Raw genomic sequence first — 27,609 nt, 5'->3', positions numbered from 1 at the left:
GGTATTTGCTCATATACCACCTTAATAAACAAGATGTATTAATGTATAATTTTTACCTCCGCTTTAAACTTTTCAAACCTACAGTTTGTTTTCACTTTCTTACATGGATGATAATGACAAAGCAATAACAAAACCAACCAACCAACCTCTGGCAACTCAATAAACCCACCAAATTCCCCTCCAAAATTCTCTTCAACACCTTACAGTACATGGAAATGTCAGCGGCATAAATTCAACTCAATGATTTGGCATGCTACTATCATCAAATTTTTACCCTTTGATTCAGAAGTTTTAGGAGTATCAAATAGAATTCCACTATAGATTACAAATGCTATTTACCTTTGCAAATATCTGCATTAGTTCTGGAGATATTTAAGTTTAAAATGTGTAAAATATATGCAAATGAGAGGACTGATGATGTCATACACCAAACCCAATATTACATCAAGTGCAGACCATATATACAGCAGAAATTATTGAAACTTGGTAGCCTTATTAAGTTCTACAGGCAACACACTAATATGGCTATAAAAAATATGTTCCCAATTGGCAACTCTCCCATCTAACATGCTGATCTTTTTTAATTTGGTACTTGAAATTGATAACAAGGATGCTACACCTTGGCAACTTGTTGGCCAGGATATGTTGCACAGTCTTCACATCAGATAATGGGTCTGTACATATTATTTATGTATTTATTAAACAGAGATCTCCCCATCCCATCCCTATGGAAATTCCAATTTTGATTAATACTTTTCTTTAAAAAGTTTGGCTTTTGAGACCCTCCCCATCCTTGGAATTTCCAATAATCTCCTTGGGGTGGGTATGGACATTGTCTAGAACCATACAATAAAACAAATAAACAAACTTTAAGATAAAATGTTAAAGTATAAGTCAGTGGGACATATATACGTTAATTAACTTATAAAGACATGATTGATCATTGCAACTATACACAACTTAAGCAAAGGTGAAATTATAGCCTGAAAAAAAAATTAGGTGTGAACTGGATTCCGACCCATGACCTCTGTGATACCGGTGCAATAACTTAATTAATTAAAGTTCTATGCTACAACATACCAAACTGCCAATTTATTATGAAGTGACACAGCTAAAGGAGAGTTGTCAAGATATCAACTTTTTGGTGAATTCTAAAAGATCAATATGAGTCTTCTAAATTTAAGATTATTATACCTAACAGAAGACATACAGTAGGGCACTGCATTGTGTGCTCTCTCTACACACTCTTCCAGGCAGGATAGTAATATATACACGTACTTTTTTTTTTGGAATATACTGTTACCACATGGTCATACAAGGGGTACTAGTTGCTGCTGAGTAGTCTTAAAATAAGTGAACTAAGTGCAGAAAGTATAAATAAATGTATATTAAATATGCACCAGTTCAGTACAATCTAATACTAAATTTCAATCAGCCCCCCAAAAAATTGTTAGCACCCGATATTACATGTACTTTGTGAAGGCTTCTGGAGGGGTTATACTTTTACAAAGTACCTAGCAGCAGGCACTCTTTTGATTTGTTCAAGCAAGGGGGTCAGTGCGGCCCTCTTCACAAAAGTTAAACCCTTAACCTATTTGAGACCATAATCTGCGATTTTCCCTACCCCATTTATGACTGTTGCGACTGCTACAGTTGCCCTAAACATAAGTTTTGAAGGACTTTTGTTGATGGTCTTATCGATAATGATGAAAATTGAGGTAGCTTATTCCAAAAGACATACCAAATTAAAGACTAGAGGGCAAAAGCCTTGCCCTAGAGTATTTACGACCAAAACGGCTGAATAACCATACCCTTTGGGGCTGCACGTAGCTATATATAACACATAGAGGAGAGTTCCCTCCCCCCCTCCCGCTGAAGCAGGAATCAAAATGTTATTGCCTTGATGACATAATAAAGATAAAATCTCAAAATAATCAAGAGTTACATGTATGCATGGGACTTCACTATCAAAATGATGCCTGTTGCTTACTATAAATTGCATAAATAACTCCTACAACGTGCCAGAATTCTGTTAATCTGGTCACCAACAGGCCACAAAAATCTGACTGTATAATTAATAAATAAGAAAATGACTGACTGAGCTTTTGTTTGAGCCAGAATAGAGTGGCCATAATAACGAGGTGGCTGTGTTAACGGGGGTGACTGTAAGGTGAGGTACATTCCACAGTAGTGATAAAGATGACACTCTCAAACACCAGTACCCATAAAGATTTTGGACAGTAGATTTTGCATAATCAGTTGGAAAAGGAAGAGGGAAAATGGAAATAAAATAGAATGGCTCTTGTGTACCAAAGACAACCCTTTCCCCGAGTTACCCTGGCAGAGCTAGCTTTTCAATTATTTCTTTGCAAAATTCAACCAACCGTTTACACGAGGATCACGAACAGACTTGGGGGCGAGACAATTCAGGTGGGCAAGTTGACTCGCCTAGGCAGGTTAAGTAACCAACAACTTTTCTTTGAGTATACATAAACACTTTGGCTCGCCTAACTGGAACAACTCTCGGCATGGTGAGTGTCGTAATGCCTAGATTTAAGATTTAACGTAGCAATTTGTATCAAAGAAGAGAAAATTAACTTAGCAAAACCCACTGTGATCAAATGACTGAGGGAAACTTAAACAAAGAGGGATAGTTGCACATTTGATTATTCAATAAGAGTTATGAATAATCATGCAGGGTCAACTTTTACTCGGCCTACAGGGGCTACATTTTCACATACAAACACTTGATAAAGTTGCCTCAGGGGGAGGGTATCTCGGGTACCCGAGACCATATAAATGGGGCCTGTGTTGCCTCAAAGAACACCCCCACGATTTTCAAAGGGGAAGGTCCTTAAACAGGACCTTAACTTCGGGCACCTTCAATGGCAGATTCCCTCTGATGGCTTGGATTTGAAGAATTGATTTAATTACTTTTAAAGAGGACTAGAACTTAATAATCTTGCTTCCATGCCGTGAATCAAGTTTTTACTGGGCGTTTTAAAAGCACTCACCAAAGAGAAAGAGACTGATGACCCCAAAGTACCAATATATATGTACTGTATCTTACTGAAAACAACAATCTTCAAGGAGAGATGTGGGAATGTGGGATACTGACCTTCAGCATGCGATCCAGCTTGTCTCTTCTACCAATACACGTGAGCCAAGAGCAACAAAAGCTCTGGTGACAGCGACTTTCGGAGCTAAACGGCTTCTGTTAATTATGTTCCCGCAGTACACAGTGCAAACTATGGCCAGCAATACTTCATCCAGGTTGTTGTTAACATTATAGGCTATTGCACTTATTGTTATCACTAAATCACGAACAACAAGAACCAAAAGTCGGAACAACACCAGTTTTGCAAATGTGTAAAACTCGCCCGACGATGACCAAAGGCTCTCCGTTATTTTGCTTCAAAACAATAATAAACTTTTCTCTTTTCCCGAAATTTTTGCTTAAAAAGTCGAAGTAATGTGTCTGCAACATCTTTCCATCCTCAATACAAAATGAAACGAAACTGATGGTTTACAAATAGAGGGAAATCGTGAGTAATGGAAACGCCATTTTCTCGCTTTGTGAAACGAGCCGCCAAGCGCAGTTTAAACCGGATGTGACGTCATTTTTTGTTGGATGATGCCTATACGAAAATTTCAGGAGTTTTCTGCCCCGCCCCTGCTTTGTGCTAAGACACTGTCCACACTATGCCGTAGGAATTTGGAAACAGAGGTTTCACTCTGAAAATGCATCAAATGTTTTCTGTCCACACTACGGCGGTGGAATTTTAAAATGCAGCAATCACCGGTCATTTTGGATTTATGTTTGGGAAAAAGTCAGTAAGGGATCACATGATTATTGTGATGCTATTGTTTTCAAAAAGCTCTTTTTTGAAATGTTTTCCGTCCACACGAAAACGAAAATCCTGCATTTTCAAATTCCTCCAGTTTGAAAAGCATTTTCGAAAAGCTTCATTTTTGTGATGGACTAGTGTGGGCGGTGGGCCTACATGTAACTGTAGAAAGAAAGCTCTGTTTTTAAATTCCTACTATGTATGATCGTGCCAGATTTCCCAGATTTGCAGTATATACGGATCCTCAAGCCTCCCTTTAGAATTACGTACATCACTAACGGATGATCAAAGACTATAATTGCTGGTCATTGATTACTTGTTGATGACATCGATTACTCATCAATTTCATTCACTATTCATTCTGGTATTGATTACTCCTTAACTTCCTATTGATTGCCCATCGATTTTTCAATGATTATTCCTATGTTAGTCCAGGTTATTATGCTGCACAATCATAGCAAATTTCCAGCATATTTCTCTGTTTCTTCTGACTTCCCTGTTATAGGTCTTTGTCGAGAATAGTTTGCAATGATAATAATGAATAAAGATGAAATATCAGTATACTAATAGAAAAAAAGAGAGAAATACATTACATGTATTTTAAGATTTCCTGTTTACTGGTTTACATATTTGGCATGTGGGTGTCTGATGCAGAGAACCATTTATTGATGCTTCTCTTGAAGAGGTCTAAAGATATTGTATAACGAAGTTCCTCGGGAAGATCATTCCATAGAGAAGCTCTGCTGTAACTGAAGCTGCGCTTCAGGTAGTCAGTTCTTGGTTTCGGTACACACAATTTTTGGTGTGGCGTCGGGAAGATCAAAGGTCAAATTTGCACTCGCCAAGATCTAATTTGCACTGAAGGTTAATCAGGGAAAGTAACTGAATTCATAGAAATCAAAGACCTTTCTGTTGTCTTTTTCAAAGTAAATAGGCCATTCATTACAGCACAAAACAAGTGCCAGCATGCTAATGAAGAAGTAGGCAGTTGTCGCACTTCAGATGATCATGATAAGTTAAATAACATTTTGCATTGTGACATGTACTGTGGACAAGTTGTATTTATTAATCTTAAATTTATGATCTGCAAGTCACAAGATTTATTGAGAAGCAATCAATGAAATTAGCGTCTAATCAGTAGAACCCATGACTGATTACCCATCGATTCCTCTTTGATTTCATTCACGTAATTTGTCATAGATAAGTTAGGTCTGAGAATTACAAAATTTGAGATAAAATGATAGAAAATAATCTTAAGCATGTTTCATGCAATCAGCCATTTGGATGTGTCACTTGCTAACAATTTCACTGCTGTTATGGTTGCCAGCTTGGTGTTTCACCTGTGAACCCTGTATCTCCATCACGGTGCTTTGCTCTTTCAAGAACTACAGATATCCATTCACCAAAACAAGATGTAAGTATGTCAGTATAATGACCTACTCTACAGGAGTGTCTCACTCTCCCAGAATGCCCTCCTTAGGATTCTTTCTGCTTAGCCAAAAAATCCATGACCACCCTGAAAATTAAAAGTGGCCAATATCATTATTGGAGATTTGCCGACAAGACACTTTTGTTGAATTTGAGATCTACACTGAAACCACCAGCCCCTAATTTCTCATTAGTTTGAAACTCAATACTTGAAGGACCAAAAAATAAAAAGAACAAATTCTTCACCAGGATTACAACTCGGAACCTAAATTGTACTAAGGCAAAATCTACAATCCAGGACAAAAGTAGCTGGGACAGTTGAGCTGCATCGCATATGCCCCATCCCCCCTAATCAATGTCGCGTTTATTTCAACAAAAAGGGGAAAAAATGACCTGATTATCAACATTGTAAGTGGGGGAAGCGAAGAACTTGCTTCGTGTCCCAATATTTTTGTCTGGGATTGTCTGAAAGAAGAATTTAAAGAATGTCACACCACTCGCTGTAACAAAGGTTGGAGGAAAGGGGAGATGTACCGTCTCGCGGGTACAGCTAACGAGTGCTGCTAAAAAGAAACAGCATGTAACGACATATTTTACCTGGGTAGGAATTAAAGAACGTAAAGTCATCTTTCTAAATGACCTTCTACAGTAGGCGATTGATAAGTCCATGACATGACCTCCTGTTGCTTCTCGAGGGGCAAACGGCTCACTTGCTTGCCCCTAAATTCCAACTGTGCACTAGATATTGTGTTTGAAAAGGATGTTTCTATTTCCTTCACTGAAAAAGACGACCTTGTCTACGTCTTTAGAGGGGTGGTTGATTCGCGCGAAACGGAAATGATGCAAATTCGGTTGAAACAGTGGGTACCGAGCAAGTGGATATTTTCGCCTTGTCCTCGCTGTTTCGCGGAGTTTATCTGTGGACAGCAATAAAGCGTTGCTGCTACCTAAACGCGATTTGATTATGCATGTCTCTCTTTGTTTTCTCCTCTAGTACCGGAACGCGCATAAAGCAAGGTGCGTTCTCGACTTCAGAAGTGTCATCGGGTTGACTGCCGCGATTAACCCTCGTGGTAAAACATTTTGTTTCCAAACTGCTCCATGTCATTCGAATTATACCTTTTTCCGCTCTATAGGAATTGCAAAAACTATTTAACATTGTCTGGGATCAAGAACTAGCAAAACAGAGCTTTGCGAGAAGGTTTATATGGTTAACCGTTCAATTGAAATAGAAACGTAGTTAACTTATTGTCTTCGGCAAACGGTTAACCTTATTTCAAGTGTCCAACTCTACTATTTTACCACCAAAAGAAATTGCTTCCATCTTGCATTTCAAATAACGTGAAGTGAGAAATTTTTGTACCTTCTGCCAATTGGGAAGAACAGCGAAGGTTAGGTTGCAAAACGTTGATTTTCAAGTGGTTAACCGTTGTGGTTATTCGTGCGCGTTAATTACATACATGGCACCCGAAAGTTGTCGTGTCGCGTATAATCATGATTTATCTGATAACTGTACACGTATAGGCATATCAGTGGGTTTCAGTCAATTTATTTAACACTATTCCGTGAAACAACACAAAGATCTGCTACTTTGCGAATTAATAATCCTAGAAAATATCTTAAATAATAGACACGAGCTCAAACCTTTCCTAAAACGCCATTTTGCTTGAAGCAGATCACAAATTTCGTTCTATTACAGGCGGTTACGAGTTATATTCCACGAATATCTACACCGAGCCTTAATCTAGATTAACGTAGGAAAATTCTGCCCAATTTCCAGAAACAAAGTGTACGTCATTGACCCGAAATCAAATTCTAAAATACTGTGACGTCACGACAATCGTTCGCGTTACCTGCATTGGAAAAGTCTTCGCATATCTCTTTCAGACAATCCCAGACTAAAGTAGCTGGGACAGTTGAGCTAGATCACGTATCCCCCATCCCCCCTAATCAATGTCGCGGTTTTTTTCGTTTTTTTTTGTTTTTTTTCATCAAAAAGGGAAAAATCACCTGATTATCAACATTGTAAGTGGGGGGAGGGGAGAACTTGCTTTTTGACCCAACTTTTTTTGTCTGGGATTGAGGCCTGAATCTTAAAAGAGAAAGTGGTTCAAAGTTATTTGAGGTAGAATTCTTGTTGCTCAGATCAGGAAAGTCCAGTTATGCTTCGGATTGAATATCCAACATAAATAGTTTTCCTACGACATAATGGATATTTGCTAAACTTTGTTATTAATATCCTCATTATAGGCTGCCTTTATGACCTCTTTCCAAATCAGCCATGGGACCAATGACTCTGATCACAGATTCCAAATCAATCATCCTCTGTCAAGTCAGCTGGAAGAGGATCACAAGGAAGATCTCACTAGTTTCCGGCCATGCTCGTATGACAGTATTGGACAAGAAGCAGACAGAGAAATTGATGCACCACCAGTTTGCTCCACATCTCTTCTGTTTTCCCAGTTAAGGTTTGTGAAAGATCCTTGGAGATAAACCTGCTTTGTTAGTTGTCCTCGAGAAGATTTTTGTGGTAGGTCTTGACTTTGTAAATAATTGACCATAATAAATAATTGAAAATATTCATACAGGGTGCCCACTTCAGTTATAAAACTGATACCAATGTGAGCCTTGTAAAATAAAACCAAAATGGAAGGAATAGATTAACCCTTTGAATAACAGCTACGCATATATGCGTAATTAATGGTCGTGCTCTTTGTACCACTTGTGACGTCATCAATTTAAACGTCATCAGACATTCTTGATAAGCAGATAGTAGTACTAGGCTAGGCCTTTCTGCACAGTGGTCAGGTTTAGATATCGACGACATTCCGACGTCGCAAATCGAAAAACAGCGTTATCAGTTTTGGTGCAAAAACGGTGATAAAATGGTCCACTACGCCTATGATTGATTAAGGTCCATTTCTAGGCTTCGCCTGTAATTAACATCCAACTTTTCACGGCAGCCAGAAAGAACATACAATGCAAAAGGTAGCCAGTGTAAAAGGGCCGAGAAAAACAGAAAGGAAAGGGGCATCAAACAAAATTGAGAACGGTTAATGGCAAATGGCTTATGCGCATGCCCGGAATTGAAATTTTGCTCAGTTTTATACCTGATCCTCGAAAAAGCTCTCCTTTTAGTAAAAAAAGGCTTTCTTAGCAAAACTTAGGCTTATTTAGCGTCATGGCAGCTAAAAAACCTGACTAAACGGTTAAAAACGGTATTTTTTGGCAAAAGTTTGGTATTCAAAGGGTTAAAATAAAAAAAAGGAGAAAGATAAAATTTTACGATAACTGCAGAAATTCTTGCACGCTCATTGGCTAATTTTCATTGTCAATAAGCGGATAGACACATGAATTTATAATTAATGGATGCGTCAACAAGCGATAGCGGGCAATTTGACGATTTGTTATTGTAAAAAACAAATTGACGTCAGTTTTTCTTGCGTGTGTCCTGTTATTGACAGTGAATTTCGTCGTAACATTGTCAGAGTGGTCTCCGGATCCACTCGGCTATCGCCTCATGGATCCACAGCTACTTTGACAATGTTGTGGCAAAATTCATGATCAATAACAGGACAGACGCTACTTTTCCTCATAAAACACACAACTGTTCATATGCCTCTTGTGACTCCTCATTGCTGCTGATGGCCAATTTTTGGAGATAAGGAGAAAGGAACTAAAATGCCAGTGGCATTTCGTACCCCTACAGCACATGTTTTAGGCTTCATGCCAGCATAGTTTTCATTTTGATTAAGAACTGAATACTTTGCTTTTTTTTCTGTATTTTGCTTCCATTTATTCCTTTTAGTTTTTTTTTCATACAGAATCTGAGTGGACTTACCAATGAAATTAACAGCTGCCTAAACTTTGAGAAGTTTCATTTAAGCTCCTTAATACGATGTAATTTTACAAAGGTTCTAGAATCATCAAAATAAATACTCTCAATACTGCTGAACACTTTGCCAGACAAAATTGTCAGCATGACATTATTTTGGTGGATGCTGAGGACAGAGAAATAAAAGCTGCTAGAGGTGGATATTAGTTTGAGAACCTTAAAGTATATTGCTCTTTACGTGACTGGCATGACATAGTTCAACCTTTTGACAAGTAGTCGCACAAATAAGTATGAGGATTGCGTGAGTCTGAAGGCCAGCAGCAGAACTTTGCTGGAATTTCTCCAATATATTATTATTATTATATGATTTATCTGCATACTTGCACAGATTAATTGCCCTTGTTTATATTAATTTAAGTCCAATATTGGCAATAAATAAGGCCAAAGAAAATTAATTTTAGACTAAGAAAGGAATGGCCTTCACAAAATCAGGAAAGCTTAAAATCAAGCTTTGAAAGTGTAATTACTATTTTTCTCGAAAAACAACTGTCAACCACTTTCACAAGCAGTCTTTAGAGGCACACAAAGGGTGTTGTGATTTATAGTTAGATACAGCGGCTTGAGGCAATCTAGTGAATGGTAGGTCTCAGCTTTTTTCATACTTGCTGGATTGGATTTCTTTCGAGTACAAGTACCAGCAATATTTACCCCAAAGCATGCAAATACTGTGTTTAAATTTGTGTCAGGATTAGGGTTAGAAAGGAAAAGCAGGAGGGGAGCAGGCTCAATGAATTTCTTGCTCACAATACTTTTTTTTTAGGCATAACATGAAGGAACTAGATGCTCTTCGGCAAAGTTTAAGTGTCAAATTACTATCAAGTAATTCAAGGAGTGACCCTGGAAACATTCAAGAACAGCGTCCTGTCATTGACCCACCACATTGTCATTTTGCTGGTTCAGATGCAACTGAAGGAAATAAGCCTTTAAAAACTTTGGAAACAGTGGAAGTCCATGATATGGAACACAAGTTGCCTAAATCAAATTTTGAAGAAAGCGATCTTAGGCATGATGAAAATAGTTTGATCTCTAATGATGGAAGCAAATTGTTGCCTCTGATCTCATCTCTAGAAACAGATCAAGCTCATGCCTCTGTTGACCACAACCAAACCACCAAAAGAACTATTGATGTTGTGCTAGATAATGGAGCAGGGGCCTTTAATTCCAATAACATTCTTCGTTTTAAAGGGAAGGATGATCTGCAGCATGATCCAATAGAAGACGGTAGCTTCAGTAGCGAGAAACAAAGGACTTTGGCTGAAGAACAACAGCCATCTGTCGATAGTGAGCTTAGTGTAAGCGATATTTCAGGAGACCTTTCAGTAAGTGGATATGTTAGGGATAACACAAAAAGCACAAGGTATGCTGATTTAAAAGACAGCTGGCTTAGCAGTGAAGAAGAAGATAATGCAGAAAGTAGCCAGTCTGAAAAGCCTGACTTAACAAGTGCTCTTTCTGCATTCACTATGGAATGTCTGAATAATGCTGCAAATGCAACTAATGTTCACTGTCGTGGTATAGATTATCATGCCAGTGATCATGACGATAATGGTGATGAGGACTGTGTAATGCTGAGTCATGTGGATAGAGATCAGGCTTTGGAAGACTATGATGTTGGAATTGGGACAACTGTTGTTGACTCTGCCACTGCAGTCATGACTTCTGAAAGTGACTATGAAGATGAATATAGCTCATATAACACTTTAGATTCAAGGGGATGGCCAAAGCAGGCTTTACTGTCGAGCCATCATACTTCATTTAAACAGACCAGCGCTGCTATTTTGCCAAATTTCTTCATCCCATCAGAGCAACTAGAAGAGGACATGAGGGCACTTAGATTGGGTTCTTCAACCAAAAGTTCACATTCCAAACTTTTAGCTCATTCAGAACATTTGAAAACTCATCAACAAACAACAGAAAACTTTACTGAGAAATTTGCCAAAAGGCAGCCAGTTTACAAGGCAAGGAAGGATGAAAAACCTCCAGTCTCTGATGCAGAAGTGAATCGAATAGCCAGAATTTTCAGTTTCAGTTTTGGGGGTGAATCACAGACCAAGAGCAGTTGATTGAACTTTTCTGATTTTAAAGAGAGAAGATATTAAAGCACTAGAAACACAGTCACACAGACTGCAGCTTGCAGCTTATCTTGACATGATAACCTGCTGGGTACATTTTATTTGTTCAGGAAACAACCTAGCAGGTTATTGTTTGTAAACGTGTGGATATACTGGGAGTGGTGACTCTTAGGCCCTGTTCATACGCCGTAATCAGTCTATTTACATCTAACTGCAAGAAGACAACTGATAAATTGGTTCAAATGTCGTACTTCACATGATCTTTTAAATTTCAACATACAATTTCAACTTCCAACTTTTTGTATGCCATGAAATACAACACAACTTGGGCAAAAAGCCCAATTGCAATATTCAGGTTAATTTACAAATGCAATGTTCACACGTAATTCAAATACAAGCAAGAAAACTATAATGAATACACATCAATTTTGATGCTGTTTACCAAAGTGGCGGCACTTTTACACACTAGCCTGAATTTCAGCCGCCTCCTCCGCTCGCTAAGTCGAGTGACTTAGCGAGCGGAGGAGGCGGCTGAAATTCAGGCTAGTTTACACACGAGAACAGGAAAACATAAAGTACAAATATCGTCCACTTCCCTGACGAGCGAAAACCGCCATTTGGATGCCCTGACGCACAATTTATACTTCTGCGCCTACTCAGGTCTTCAAATACATTAAAAATACATTAAATTTAATTTATGTATGTGGTTCGGCTCGTGAAGATCGGGGTCTAAATCAAAGCCGGTCCACAGCCGTTATTTCCGGCTGAGCCAGGCGTGAAGAACAGCTGAGCCGATCCGAATTCAATCCGGCCGTTTCGAATTGATTCAGGCGCCATGCTTCACATAAACTTAATTCATTGAGTTCGATTCGACTAACGTGAAGTACGGCGTCTGAACCGGGCCTTATCAATGGTAAATGCAGGCATTGCTAGCTAGTTAAAATTTGGTGGAATAAGTCATTCATAAATGATTTCATGTGTACTGGTTACCTCTAAAAACTAATGTAAAATAATATCCAGAAACGTAAGTGACTGTTAATAGTACCCTTTGATGAAGGGTTTTAGCTGAGGATCATAACTAAATAAATAAAACATTTGTTTACCCTTGGTAAGTGGTATAATGCAATAAATTATTGCTAACGATCGATGATGAAGATGAACATGATAACTCAAAATTAAATTATCAGTTGATTAATTAACTTGCTTGCGTTAGATGTTACACTAAGAAAATAACACCTTATTCTCACTAATTTTTGCACGCACTTAATTTCCCGAAATACCGGGAGCTGCATTTCGTTATTATTTTTTACAATTCCAGGGAAAAAACTATATATTACATAGATTTAATTTTGTGGTTTTCCTACTCCTTTAATCTCCCTCCGCAGGGGTTTAAAAATGTTTTGAAGTAGGCGTCTGCAGTGGGAAGAGTAGGCGGCTGTGACAAGTTAGGGGCCGCAAGGCCCCTCATCCTATAGGGGGTCTGGTGGCATGCACCCCTCCCCCAGAAAATTTAGAAATCTACAATATAGAAGCTAGGGAATGCCATTTTCAGCATTCAGAGTTAGATAATGATCTATCAGTGGTAAAACTTCATCGATTTTCTTAGGTGGCGTTAATTTAATGAAAACTAGTCAAGGAAGCAGAGATTTAAATTGACCACCGCTTTGTCTTACTTTACAGAGCAACATGAAAATTAAATAAATCTTTGTAACACGTTTGTCTGAGTTAGAAATGTAAAAAATCATTTAAAGCGTTTCCAAATCTCACATTTGTCATTTATAAGATTAAATTAAAGCTTAGGATTATCATCTTCAAGGAGTGAGAATAAAGCGATAAAATCATCACATTAGTTAAAGCAGGGCTCGAAATTAAAAAAAATCCTGAAGTCGCCATTTGGCGACTAAGGTCATCCACTTTTCTTCTCACCGACCCAAATTTTTGGCATTTTCAAAAAAAATAATGTAACGACGTAGTCAAACCATTTTTCACTTTGAATAATTCTTTTAATCTGAAAAATGAGCATACAAAAACCTAAACGTAAATTACGTACCCTCCGTAGGCATACATGACCTACTGAATGCTCAAGGTTTGCAATGCATTATAGGGCGATTTCGAATTGGAAGTCTTCCGACGTGAGAGAATCGTTTTAGCAAAGAAAAAGGATTGGATGCTTTAAAGGAGCTCAGTCACGGTTTTCACATTTTGAAAAGTTATGCCTAAATTTTTCAAATTCATCGTTTGCAATCCGTGTCAATCTTCGCCATCCTTGACCATCCTTGTTCCTTTTATGGTTTATTATTATCTCTTTGACGTTTTTCTATCTTAGTAAACTATTATTTTCAGGTTTCCTTCCATTTAAAGGAGATTTTGTACGTGGCCAAAAACAAAGACAAAACACCGTGACTGAGCTGCTTTAAGCTTTCTTTTCAACAAGCTTACTTCCTATTGCAAAAACAATTATTGCTGCAAAATTGATTGTGGTAAGACAAAATGCCGAGCTTGTTTGTCGCAAGTATGGCAAGCCAATTGTAGCAATATTCAATACCTAAATTCAATTTCAATTCAATTTCAATTCAATTTCAATTCAATTTCAATTCAATTTCAATTCAGTGAAATTCAATGATAATTCAATTTCAATTCAATGAAAATTCAATTTCAATTCAATGAAAATTCAATTTCAATTCAATGAAAATTCAGTTTCAATTCAATGAAAGTTCAATTTCAATGCAACGAAATTCATTCAATGAAGAAATTAAATCACGATTCAAAGAAAGTATATATAGTTACTCATCCCGTTGAAAATCACTTCCGGTTAGTGACCGGAAATGGTAAGTTGCATCCGGGGTAGTTAGAATACGGGAGCTGTATGCTTTAATTTTTCCGCGGGAACATTTTACTGGCAATATGGTGCGTGCCGAATCAGAGTTTGACGCGGAAAAGGATTTACCCAAATTTTTGTCATCTGTGCTGGATAGGACAGAGGAATATATAAGCAGCAATGAAACAAACATCAAAGACTTGCAAGTATATGGCAAGCCAATTGTAGCAATATTCAATACCTAAATTCAATCAAATTCAATTTCAATTCAATGAAATTCAATTCAGTGAAAATTCAATTTCAATTCAATGAAAATTCAATTTCAATTCAGTGAAAATTCAATTTCAATTCAGTGAAAATTCAATTTCAATTCAGTGAAAATTCAATTTCAATTCAATGAAAATTCAATTTCAACTCAGTGAAAATTCAATTTTAATTCAGTGAAAATTCAATTTCAATTCAATGAAAATTCAATTTCAATTCAATGAAAATTTATTCAATGCGCAAAGCATCTTGGGTGGAACATCCGGGAATCGGCCAAATCTCCTCCCGCCATTTTAGCCAACAAAATGGAGGAAAGTCTTCGAAATCTTGCAGATTCGCTGGGTGAATGCTCGCGACTGGTTTCGCAAGTCTCAGCCAGTAGTAGTTCCAGCTCAAATGGGAACGTTACGGATTCAGTTATACAAGGGGTATCAGGAAATAACTTCAGTTCAACGAGCAACGTTTCCAGTGCTTTTGAACGAGCTCGGTCCATGTTGCAAAGAAGTCGAAGTACAGGATTGTGTTCTCGCTTGAGTCAACGGGAGCGACTTCGAGCAGCATCACCTTCTACCGTACCTAGTAGTAGTGGAGCAAAGAAACAAAAAACAACTCCAGAACAGCCTAAACCGTTTGAATTTGCTCTTATGTATGTGGAGGACGACGACGACGACGAAGAAAATTTGTCAATTAACCATGACAACATTTTGCTTCGAGGATTTGTTAATTTAGTGAGCACGGATGGAGAGGCAGAAATTCGATCCAAAATTGGCGATGCAATTAGACTAAAACATCCATTAGTCGGTAATGGGGATTTTGTGTTTCCTCGTGCTAACCGGCGGAAGTTAAGCATACCTGTCAGTTGTGGAGAGTACTCGTACAAGCAAGTGAAACTGTTCTGCGGACAAGGAGCTATTTATGTTAAACTGAAAGGTGGACTGAACTGCTTAATATGCGATGGTGACGTAAATAGCTCATCAGATCATGATGATTTGCCTGGTAAGTATGTTATTGCTGTCATTAATTTGGGCCTAGTTCATACAATTTAAAAAAAAAACAATACTAACATTAAAACATTAAATTTGCTCCCTTTTTTGTATGTCAAGGTATCATGGACCATCCCCAGGGAACCTAAGACAAGGAGGGGACAACGTTGTTAATTTGCTAGTCCTGGATGTGGATAATAAATTATAAACAAGAATGAAAACTTTGTTAAATTGAAAATGGGTTGTTTGGCCCCCAAAGGTTAAGCATACTCTCATACATTTGTGGAAATCGAAACAATGTAGATTGTGTGCCTATTAGTGTAATAATTTCCTGGTGTGCCAGTATTGCTCTGTATAGTGACACTTAAGACAATTTGAAATTGCCTTTCTTCCTTTGCTGGAGTTATTTGAGGCAAAGTTTTAATGCCAAAACTAAATTGTTACCATAGTAACATTTCTTCATTTTTACTACAGTACTTGAATTCTGTAAAATAGAGTAAGAGATCTTTTTTTCATTTTAAAATTTTTGCAGATCATATTTCTAGTGCTAATAGTAAACCAGCAATGTGTGTAACAGTTGCCCATGGTAAAAACTCTTGTTGGCATAAAAATCCATCTCCTTCTGTAGTCATAGTACAAAGTTTCTGGCTTGTCCCTCACAAGGCAAGTTGTCAGCAAATATTTATTTATCCTGTAATTTTACTTTTTTGGCAGAAATGTTGAGTCAACCAGTTTCCGAACAACAGAAGCAAAGTGAAATGCAATCAGTACCCATTTCTGAAGAGGGTAGTACGGGATTTCAGTCAGCAGGGGAGGGAACACTGGCTGATAACACTGAAGATCCATCAGTGGATTTGCTTGCAAAGCGTTGTGTAAATTACTGTAGAGCCAATGGCATTGAGAATCCTGTAGAAATTTTACATTATGCACAAAGTGTGATTGTAAGCAGAAGGCCACTGGATGTGCAGGATGTTTCTGAAAGTCTAGAGGGTGAAACCAACTTCATCTTAATCAATCGACAAGATGTTTTAAAATCAGCAATGGATGAAGTGCAATTTTTAAAAGACCCCAGACTAACACTCTCAGTTGGATTTTATGGTGAGTGTGCTGAGGATTATGGTGGCCCTCGAAAAGAGTTCTTTCGCCTATGTTTACGAGATAGTAAAGCTACATACTTTGACAATGGTCTTAAAGACCATCTTGCTAATGATTATTCAACCATTGGGCTTATTATGGCCCTTAGCACTTTGCAGAATGGCAGTATCCCCAGATTTGTGAAAGAAGATAACCTCCAAGCGCTTTTTTCTTCCCAAGAGCCATCAAGCCCTTGTATTGCAAAGCTTCGAATTGGTTTTAAAAACCTGGGGCTTTATGAAATAGGGAATGCTATACCTAACTTCCTTCATCTTTTCAGACCTTCCCAAAGTTATGCTTTATCGAGAAGAAAGTTGATGGCCCTTCTTTCACCAAATTTTTCTGAAAAGGGTAGCAATGCACGCCGTTTCGAAACAGAAATTTATGAGTTGTTCTCTAAATACACCAGACTTGCAGCAAGTGGGCAAAGGGGTGCAATCACTTTGGGGCATATACTTCAATTTGTTACTGGCAGTGACGAAGAGCCCCTACTAGGGTTTAGAGTAGCACCTTCTATAGAGTTCGTTGAGGCAACAAGTCATGGCACAAACCCCCACACAGAATGCCCTTTTCTACCTACTGCTAACACCTGTGCAAATACCTTGAGCTTACCAAGATGTACAAATGGTTCATTGCCGCCAAGTGAGGAGCAACTATTTAATCTTTATGATTTGGCCTTTGCAAATGCATATTTTGGAAAGCTGTAATGTTCTGATTGTAGGTTACAAAAAGTTGACATTATTTGTAAGTGTTTTTAGTCACAAGAACTTTCACTAATTAATTCTATCACAGTGTCATATCCATTGAAATGCGAGGATAATATCTGTTCCACCAGAGATAACTGCTGTTACTGTTGTATTTTACTGAAATAAAACAAGTTGAAGTTACTTAAGTACGTTTTCAACTCTCAAGTTGTGTACTGAACTTGATTGGCAATCTTGCAGCCATATTGACTCCTGTTACATGATTGTTCCTGATTTTTTTTTATCTCTGCACATCCCACACAGCAACTGCACATAACTGCACAATTTGTCAATAAGGTATAGTGTTGTTAAATGTTTTCAATGCTTTCTTTTACTATCTGGTGAATTTTAGTGTATATATCCATGCCCATTTGTGTTGATGACGCCAGTGGGTCTATCTGCTCCAGAACTTTCGCTTGAACTGACTGATGTTCAACTGGTAATGTGACTGGGGGAACAACAACATTGTTATTGCTATCTTCAAATGGAGATGGCCCGTCAGGGTCAACACCGTAGAATTCCAGATCATTGGGATCCTCGTCTAGTTGCCCATGTAGTAAGGGGTTCTCCTTGTTTAGCATGCCATTTACCCACATCTGATACGGAGACCAATGGTTTGCTGTCCTTACCTTGTGATGGTTAAAAGCCTCCATATATTCGCGAAGTGCAAGGTTTATTCTTGGGATGAATGTCAAATGCAGCGCAAATAGATCCGTTGGGTTCTCGATGTTGAGCAAGCTTGTATCTTCCAATGCATAAAACACGTAATAGAAAAGATGGCACACGCACCTGAACACGTCCCTCCAGAGTCTTTCAATTCTCTGATTTCTCGTGGAGGGACCTGCTATAAAACTCCCCCGACCTTCACCTCTTGCTTCCACCATAGCATCACAAACTTGTACATTCTCGACACCATAATCCACACGAATACGTGATGGCCACAACGCATCATTTTCAATTGCTTTCAGAAAAAGCTCCAGAACAGTTTGCGAAAGATTGTTATTACTGCATCTGAGAAACAATCCGTCTGGAAAAACCATCTATGCACCCATGGATTACAAGACCCCAGCGAATAAGAGAGTGGTGCCCATCTAAATGCCATAGAGAATTTGGCCACGGGACCGAGTATTGCCTGCGAGAAACAACAATTTCCCACCTCAAGGCAGTATTCGCCGGATCCACCCTTGCCAAACACTCACGAATTCTTCTCCTTTGAACCCTCAGTCCAACTGACTTAAGGTACCCGGCTAAGTATGTTCGCCCTGTTGTAAATCCATGACGACCCATATATTCGAGAACTAACTCGTCCAATTCCGCATCCGACAACAAACTAAACTGCACCGTGTTTTGCAAGCCATATGACTGTATTTTGCGATAAATTGTCCAGCGAGACACGCCAAACATCCGAGAAATTTTTGCCATTGAGAATCCAAGTCCAAGAAGATCTTCTAACGTTTCGGCGGGTACGTAGAACTGAGGTCTCCCAGGATTTCCCGTTCTGAGGGTTTCGCATTCACTTCGTGAAATTAATGAAGGTTCTACTGCTAGAGTTTTGATGTGATTTTCGATAGCCCGTAGTACTTCTAAAAAGGCTGTAGCTAGGGACTCCCACTCCATCCGATCTTGCTCAATGTCAAAGGCAATAGAACGCAAAAGACTTACAGTTCTATCGAGAACTACAAATTGTACTTGCAAGTCTTTGATGTTTGTTTCATTGCTGCTTATATATTCCTCTGTCCTATCCAGCACAGATGACAAAAATTTGGGTAAATCCTTTTCCGCGTCAAACTCTGATTCGGCACGCGCCATATTGCCAGTAAAATGTTCCCGCGGAAAAATTAAAGCATACAGCTCCCGTATTCTAACTACCCCGGATGCAACTTACCATTTCCGGTCACTAACCGGAAGTGATTTTCAACGGGATGAGTAACTATATATACTTTCTTTGAATCGTGATTTAATTTCTTCATTGAATGAATTTCGTTGTATTGAAATTGAACTTTCATTGAATTGAAACTGAATTTTCATTGAATTGAAATTGAATTTTCATTGAATTGAAATTGAATTGAAATTGAATTGAAATTGAATTGAAATTGAATTGAAATTGAATTGAAATTGAATTGAAATTGAATTGAAATTGAATTTCATTGAATTGAAATTGAATTTCACTGAATTGAAATTGAATTGAAATTGAATTTAGGTATTGAATATTGCTACAATTGGCTTGCCATATGCCGGCTTGTTTTGAAAACACTGCCCCCAAATCCCTCTTTAATCCCCAAATTTCACACCTTTTTTGCCAAAACATGAAAATTGTGAAATTTAACACGTACGAAAATTAGCAATGGTCACAGTTGTGTAGTATTTAAAACCATTGAAAACAACACACTCAAAGGTTTCGACTTATCAGAGGTACATGAAAAGTTCAACTGAACTGGCTTAAACTAGCTCAGGATGGTGCCTTAACTTTTGTAGTACACAGACCTACACACATGTTCTGACATCACACAATGCTTGTGTTTGGGTTGAAACTGACAAAAATGTGTACTACACAACTAAGTATGCTACTATAATGAAAGCAACTTGCAATTTCCTGCTATTGATTATTGCGAATATTTGATTAACTAGCTAAGTGGAGATGACAGGGAAAATTGTCTTCAAAAGCGGTTTCAAAAAGTTGAAAGTAACTCATTTAAGGAAAAAAAATAAAATAAAAAAGCAAGAAAAAAAAAACGAAAGTCACTTAAGGTGATTCCTCAGATATAAACGTAGTCAAGCGATTTTCTTGAAACTTTCCCTGAACGAACCCTTCCAAGCACCGTTTTTCAAAATACAATTAAAAAGATAGGTCTCTGTGCTTGCAAAAGAGATATGATGAGCTAATCCTACCCCATTAATGTCTAATCGTGTGCGTTACTTCATCGGCAATTCTTGTTACATTCTGCAATAAAAAAAGAAAAACAGCTTGTTTACTTTGATCATTAAAATGTAAATTCTCTTTGCTCGCGCCATCATTACGTCAACAGCTCGTGCTAGTTCTGTGTTTCTATCCAGTTTTAGTAGAATTCTACTGGTATACTAATGCAAATGCTGCAATCTGATTGGCTGAGCTACTCGTATACTATCAGCCATTAGAATGCAGTAGCTGTCAGTCGTCCACGAGATGCGACGTTTTTATCGTTTTTCCGAAGTTTTAGAAGGAATTTTAGATGTAAATGGATAATTATATTCCTGAGAAGACATAAAGAAGGACATAAACTGATTCTTGACTTTAAAAACTTGAAATTATTGAAAAACCGGTGCGCGCGAGTAAACAACTGCAAATTTACCACGGACAATTCAATACGTGCGATTTTGTTAAAGCGTAACGTTCAATAATGCCTCGAAAAATATTTGGAAACCATTATTTGCGTTAATTTAAGTTAGAATTCTACTAAAACACTTAGATTATTCGCTCTCGATTTCTAAGAGGCGATAGTTGATTCGGCCTTCGGCCTCATCAACTATCACCTCATAGAAATCTCGAGCTCATAATCTAATTGTTAATTAGTATAAATCTACTAGCGTTCTATCACGAATGCCGTTCTCTGATTGGCTACGCAACTCACTATCTATTCTGTGATAGATAGTAGCGCAGCAGTGTGCGCTTGTTAACAAAATGAAGGCCGCTTCTTGGCGTTTACGAGGTGTCTGTGAAGAGCATTTAGACAAAGTTTTGAACGACTAGTAAATTTATACTTAAACAATTAGATTATTCGCTCTCTCGCGTGATAGTTGACTTGGACTGCGCCCTCGTCAACTATCACGCGATAGAAATCTCGAACTCATAATCTAATTGCCTAAAGTGCACCTAACCCCCAAATCTTTTTTTCGCTAAAACGAATGTTCTTGTTATTTGAAATAGTTCTGCGAAAAAATTTTTGGATTCCGTGAAATCCTCCATTTTCTGTGCCCCGACGAAATCTCGAAAATAGCTCCAAAACACCGCCATTTTGTTTCACGACCGAGTTTGAGGAGAATGGGTCCAGCGGCTCTTGTGACGTCTACCCAGGAAGGTTCGATATCTCACGTTCTCTCATTTCCTTCAGGATTGTGCAATACACATTCGAAAAGTGCGCAGAAACGCCTTCCAGAGGTGCTATCGACTGTTGCAGTAATATTCCAGATTTAAAGAAAGATATACTGTACAACTTACTGACGATGATCGGCTAATGGTACAATAAAGACGTAAACGACGGTTGATTTTGTCGAACCGAAACAAGCGAACTGAATCTGTGAGAACCACTAAAGAATTCTCACTGGAATTTGTTTCGCAGACTTTCGAACGCTATTTTCATAAATTTTCTGCTTAAAGCTAACCAGAAATTTTTAGAAATACTACCGACAACCTATATCTTACAATCCCGCAGTATTTATAACATAACCGACAAAGTTGTGTGATCCGATCATGTGGTATCCGGTCGTTTCGCCAACGAGTCGTTTCGCCAACGTCTTGTTCGCCAACGTCCTAAGTCGCTTCGCCAACGTCCCACTGGTCAATTCGCCAACGTCTAATTAAAAGTTTACCTTCACTTGTGTGTGTTGTATCTTTAATTCTTTAATAAGTATACTCCTTAAACAGTGGAACTATACTAGGAGTTTAAAATAACATAATAAAAGCACGTAATAAATAATTACAATATGTATATATACAATAAAAATTATAAGTTAGTAAAAGATAAGATAAAATAGATTAAGTATAATCTCGTCGAGACAAGTTAGGAGGTCTGGATATACATTATACAAAAAGATTTAATGGCTGCAAGAGCAATAGTCTTAAAATTATTTATATCAACATCTTCATAAATAGGTAAATTGTTCCATGCTACTATTGTCCTTGGATAAAAGGAAAACTTATAGACATCATTTGATACACGGATTTGTTGGAAAGGACGACTGTTCAGTAATCTGGTGGCCCTTGTTATTTCGCGGACTTCAGGAGGAAAGCTAATACCAACATGTCCCATCAAGATCTTGTAGAACATAGTAGTTTGGAAGAGGAGTCGACGATCTTCAAGGGAGTCCCAACCAAGATGTTCGATCATTGGAGTAACATGACTAAATCTTGAATAGTCATTTAATACAAATCTTGCTGCTCGGCGTTGAACCATCTCTATTTGAGTGATGTTCTGTTTGGTGAAAGGATTCCAAGCGCAACACGCATATTCGAGTATGTATCAGGCTTGTATCAGACAATAAACTTAAACGAATTCAACGTAGTGTCACTTGGAATATCCAGGCTAAGCTATTTGCAAGCTGGCAAGAGTACGAGAACAACGAATGCCACCCAACTACTCCAGACTTGTTCTCGGCTTAACGGAACAGCTCGTGCGTATTAGAACTTCTCTGTAAATAGGATAAATTGGTTTCAGATAAATATAGGTTTCAATCAGGTTTTGTAAATAGGTTTCATAGGTTTTTTGTGCTTGTAAATATTTGATACTATATACTGTAATAAAATTGCTGTTGTTATTCACTTGACGTTCCATTTTATTTCAAACTCGATATATTATAAGGCTGGAAAATTAAAACAAACTCTGTATGCTTTTGAAAAAGGAAAAGATATAATGTTAATTTACATCGTAATGCATTATCAGCGAATTGGAAGCCATCAAACTTTTGGAAGCCATCGGACTTTGGTATTCAACAGTCAATTTTCACCGTGAAAATTACCGCGATGTAGCGCCCACGAGCCGGCTTGTGAAACTATCAAAAACATGCAAATTGATCTCAAGGCAGTCAAGCGAAACTGGCAGTGACTTAAAATTTCTTGACCCAAGGATCACTCAAGGATCAGGATTGCATTCCAAACATCAATAAGCAGCTTTTTTTTTTCGTTAGTACTGGATATCTGACGTTGGCGAATTGACCAGTAGGACGTTGGCGAAACGACTTTGGACGTTGGCGAATCGACCTAAGACGTTGGCGAACGAGTCGTTGGCGAAACGACCGCAATCCGATCATGTTCAAGAAGCGTATTAATTGATATGTAAATAGGTCGCAACTGTACGCCGCTAACCAGCACTTATTTCTCTTTCGATTTAGATAAAAGTAGAAAATTAATCCTTTAGAATTACATAACAAAATTGTTAGACTCACAGAGTTTTTCGAAGGTTTGGAAATCAGCAGTGCGACAGAGATTCTGTGCAATAGCGTCGAAAATATGACCGCGGAACATTATCTGCGGACCGCTTAGGGAACACATCCTTTTCGCTTATCCGACGAATTTCACTGCAAACTTTGAGAACAATTTACATTGGTTATTTGGAGTTACGACTTAAAACGTGTGACAATGTGAAATCGGTAATTGTATGAAATGTTTCCTTCCACCTTGTTCTCGCAGCTTCAAAAATACAGGTCCAAACAGTACGATTGTCAATCGATCGAAGCCAATGTTTTGGAGGTCATCAAGTCTCGAAAACTGCAACACGTACGTCGTTCTTATAAACATGACGCATTCAACAGAAAGTAAAACACAAACTGGATTTAACAGAACAATCATACCTTGACAAAATACATTCTCGCTAAGGACAAATGTAAACGGGCTATAAACACGAGTGGGAATCTTATGTTTAGTTGACGAAATTACCATCCAAAGCAGTCCTTGAGTTTTCTTTCCTGCTTTTCGTTTGCCTGCTCCTCCACTTCGTATCTAGCTTTCCCTTCCTAATATACAAGCAGCTCGTCGGCAAAGAAGTCTTCCCCTTCGTCGCTTGAAATATTGTAAATTGCTCTCAAAGCTCTAAGCAGTGAGTTCACAGTTGTCGAACGTACTCGATCGAAGTTTATTTTGGCGTCTTCCAAATCGAAACTTAACTCTGACTCCAGTGACGAAACAAAATGATTCTGAGACAAAGCTTGGACGTTTTAGTCCCAAAATACATCGGAAGGATTAGTTTTGTTTTCCATTTTCTCCAGCAAATACAGAGAGCTGACTGAGGCGCCATTGTGTTTGGTTCCTGGGTAGACGTCATCAGGAACCGCCGCCCCAGACTCCCTAAAACGCGGTCGTGAAACACTTCAAGCGCGACTTTGAAAGGGCATAGAAAATCGAGGATTCAACCAAATTCAAAAATTTCTTCGCCCAAATGCTTCAAATAAAGCCTAGATTCGTTTTAGCGAAAAAAAAAAAATTGGGGTTAGGTGCACTTTAACAGAAAGACGATTTTTAGCCAATCAGCGCGCGTATTTTCTTAGGGCTGTTTTCTAATATGTAATCGAAAATATAGGTCATCATGCTCATTTAGGAGAAACCTAGCATTTCCCATAAATACTTCATTCATTCAATTTGCTGTCGAGCGCTACTTGAAGGAAATCTCTTGATACTTTGTATTTGCATGCGCTCATGCGCACGCGCTAATGACACTAAAATCTTGTGTAGTGGAGATGCACAATCCAATTCTGAGGAATTACCTCAATTTTTCAAAATGTGTTAACCGAAGTATAAATTTTTCTTGTATACAAATGTTTTCCACTGCTTTTGTTTCGTGTAGTTTGAAATTATTCAAACTCAAATAGAAGGCTAAACAATATACAGAACCTCCCCGCAAAATTACAAAACTTAAACAAATTTCTCGCTTATAATCGGGCTTTGAACAACCCGGCTCAGAAGCTCCAGTTTTAGGCTTGGCTAAATCTATATATTAGGACTAAGTGGAGTCCAATTAGGTCTGTAAGCATACGAGTGATTAACAAAATCGGATGATTACGGACTGAACTGGACGGCATGATGTCCTGTTACCAATTAATCATAACCATTACAATTTCCCACAAAAGTACAAGTTTCATTTGAATAAGAACTTTTAATAGTCATTTTGAAATATTACCTCCACATTTTTACAAGGTCAGTCTCTTGAATTGGTTACTATAGTGACTAATCACTATAGCAACTAAAGTACTCAAAGATCACAGTTTTCCTCGAGCTACGCTCTCGGGAAACTGTTCGTTTCTTGGAACAGATAACGTCCGAGCATATTTCAGCGCCAAATGGAGGCTATTGTTTACTCATAGTTCACCACTAAATTTCTCCGATTCCTATTGGTTTAGATTGATCAAGTGACGCGAAAGTGTTCATCCGCTAGAGAGATGAAACATGACGTTACGGCAACCGGCAAAAATGAAACTTTTGCCGTCTGTCTTCAGCTGTCTGTGCATCAGATTGAAAATATTTGTATTTGCGGTGAATAGTAGGAGAAATTTTCCTATTTTTGTGGATTTATCTAAGGATTACAAAAAAAGAGTAAAAAATAAGAGGTAATCTTTGCCGTTTGCCGTGTGTCGTAAACGTCATGCTTAAACTCGCCCGTCCGAGGAAAATACCCGGATGGATAGTACTCGTCCGTGAAATTTTTCTATAAACAAGCTGGCTTATAGAAAATAAACAATTGAAATTGCCATAACTGGGTTTCTGTCTGTTTTCTTTTTCAAATTTTACATTTGGCTTTTCAAAGCTTTCATCTAAAAAAGTCGAAAATAATTCAATATGATTTTTGAATTGGCGCGAGGAAGAAAATTTAGCGGTGAATAAAGACAATAGAGTGTTTATGTTTCAGAACCATCGGTCTGATAGTTACCCCTTGGAAATTTGATGTTTTTAAAATTAGTATATTTCGCTTCTCGGGCAAATATTTGTTTCAAGAACGTCAAATTTCCACGGGGCAACTATCAGCCGATAGCTCCTTGACAGAAACACTCTATTGTTTTTAAAATAGAAATCTCGAGTTCATAAATATTAGTTGTAGAGTCGCGTCCAAAAAACGCGGCAAATCTGAATTTCGCGCCAATCAAATCACGGGTTGTTGGATACAGCGGACTTACCAAAGCGACTATATAACATCTCTCGCTCGCTCACGCTCGGCCTCACGTTCATTCGCTGGTTGAGCATTTTCTTATCGAGTTTGCAAGCGAACGTTGTAGCTGGTCAAATTTTGTTACTTCCCTTCACTTTGTGGTTCTTCGTGGTTCTTCGTGGTTAACCTTGCAAGGTGAGTGAACAGTTTTCGGCACAACTTAAAAAAAACCTAATAACTATGAAATGTTCGTTAGCATATTTACGATTCGGAGTTGTGTGGTGTTTCGTTGACAATAATATACATGAAAAAATTACTCGATTCCGATTGGCTGAGAGCAGTGCAGTTCAAGTGTAACACCAGTGCAAAAAGTGTAACACCAGTGCAAAAGGTGTAACACTAGTGCAAATTACACTTCGTAATTCTGGATTACGATTGGCTGAAAGACAGTAGGAAATTTTCTAAGGCAATGATATCACGTAAAATAATGCCGAAAAATTTTGTACGGAAACTTTGAAAAAAGTTTTCTCGAATGAGAAAAATAGGTCCGCAATGCGAACTTGTGTGGGATTTCTGTCAAATAAAGTTGATGCGCTATGGATAAATGCAGTCTGCATTTTGTACTGACCGATTGGGGTAGCATGTGATAAAACCGATTCGATTTTCTCCCCAGGCGTTATTTCATGCTTTGTTTATCTCAGTACCATATTGGACTCTGAGGCACAGCCGGTAGAAACTAAAGTTTACAACCGTAACACTTCCTTACATTTCCCCAAATTGTTCCCTTTTCTTTTCCTTTGTCCGCCATGTTGAATTCTTAGGCGGGTTACCGCTGTACACTCGTTCCCAGACTCCCGTTCCCGGTTCCCCGTTCCCCGTTCCCCGTTCCCCGTTCTCCGTTACCAGTTTTACTAACATCCCTGTTTCGTCGGGATGCCAGATGACGTTCTACATAACTGGGACGATTAATGTTCCCGAACTTTTGAATCGCGTTGGCTTGAGGATGTTTACTGTGGGAACAGCTTTATTTCATTGGCTATACTTGTCCTGGGATTTGTTGATTAGTTCCAGTGGAGACAAATAGTTCAGTTAGCCTTAGCAGACGCTCCCCCCCCCCCCCACCCCTCATAAAAAGTTCAGGCTGTATCCAGTCGAAATTGTTTGGAAAAGTACTCTAAAGCCATAAGAGTAAGCCTGAACCACGGAACGGTAATAGAAATGTTGTCTACTTTTATTCATAAGCGGAAATATTAGAATCGGTCGCTGGTTGCACGGAGTTTGTTCACGATAAATCAGCTCCGGTTGCAAATGACAGCTAATATTCGTGCTTCCAGCTGAGAAAACTGTATGTAAATTATACTTTTAAAAATAAGCTTTTGTGGTTAAACATGACCAGTAAATGTGAAAATGTTTAGCGTGAAGTTTGAAGGCAAATGCAAATATTTAGTCCTTTTAAACTTGTGAGTCTACGGAAACAGCACCGTCACGCAACGTATCAAGAAATCATGGTTTATCAGTCGAGAGGACCTCAACTTGCTAACCATAAATACACAGGAAAATACTGGGCTTTGTCATTATGTTATATCTGTCCGTAAA

General features: G+C 38.2%; 3 protein-coding genes and 1 pseudogene across 7 annotated transcripts in view; 2 read left to right on the top strand and 2 right to left on the bottom strand.

Moving 5' to 3' along the window:
• The window catches only part of LOC145497882 (C2 domain-containing protein 3-like), a 280,776-nt gene extending 269,068 nt beyond the window's left edge, over nucleotides 1–11,708 (top strand). For 2 of the 5 annotated variants that reach the window (XM_081477747.1, XM_081477748.1), the window contains 3 exons: nucleotides 5,176–5,262; nucleotides 7,527–7,744; nucleotides 9,932–11,704. In XM_081477747.1, coding sequence (XP_081333873.1) covers nucleotides 5,176–5,262; nucleotides 7,527–7,744; nucleotides 9,932–11,234 — 1,608 coding nt within the window. In that variant the 3' untranslated portion in view covers nucleotides 11,235–11,704. Of the gene's footprint in view, nucleotides 1–5,175; nucleotides 5,263–7,526; nucleotides 7,745–9,931 lie in introns of all 5 variants that reach the window. The other 3 variants (XM_081477746.1, XM_081477745.1, XM_081477749.1) reach the window with 2 other exon arrangements.
• LOC145498010 (uncharacterized) overlaps nucleotides 1–27,609 on the bottom strand; it is a 380,464-nt gene that overhangs the window by 308,463 nt on the left and 44,392 nt on the right. The window lies entirely within an intron of this gene.
• LOC145497926 (uncharacterized) lies at nucleotides 13,903–17,157 on the top strand. Its single transcript, XM_081477804.1, has 2 exons — nucleotides 13,903–15,321; nucleotides 16,023–17,157. The coding sequence occupies exons 1-2, from the start codon at nucleotides 14,631–14,633 to the stop codon at nucleotides 17,147–17,149; spliced, it is 1,818 nt and encodes a 605-aa protein (XP_081333930.1). The 5' UTR covers nucleotides 13,903–14,630; the 3' UTR covers nucleotides 17,150–17,157.
• LOC145497942 (uncharacterized) lies at nucleotides 17,494–19,234 on the bottom strand (annotated as a pseudogene).

This window comes from Orbicella franksi, chromosome 9 (assembly GCF_964199315.1).
Source record: "Orbicella franksi chromosome 9, jaOrbFran1.1, whole genome shotgun sequence".
NCBI classification, from domain to species: Eukaryota; Metazoa; Cnidaria; class Anthozoa; order Scleractinia; family Merulinidae; genus Orbicella; species Orbicella franksi.
Note: the sequence above shows the minus strand (reverse complement) of the source record. Positions and strands in the feature narration are given on the sequence as shown.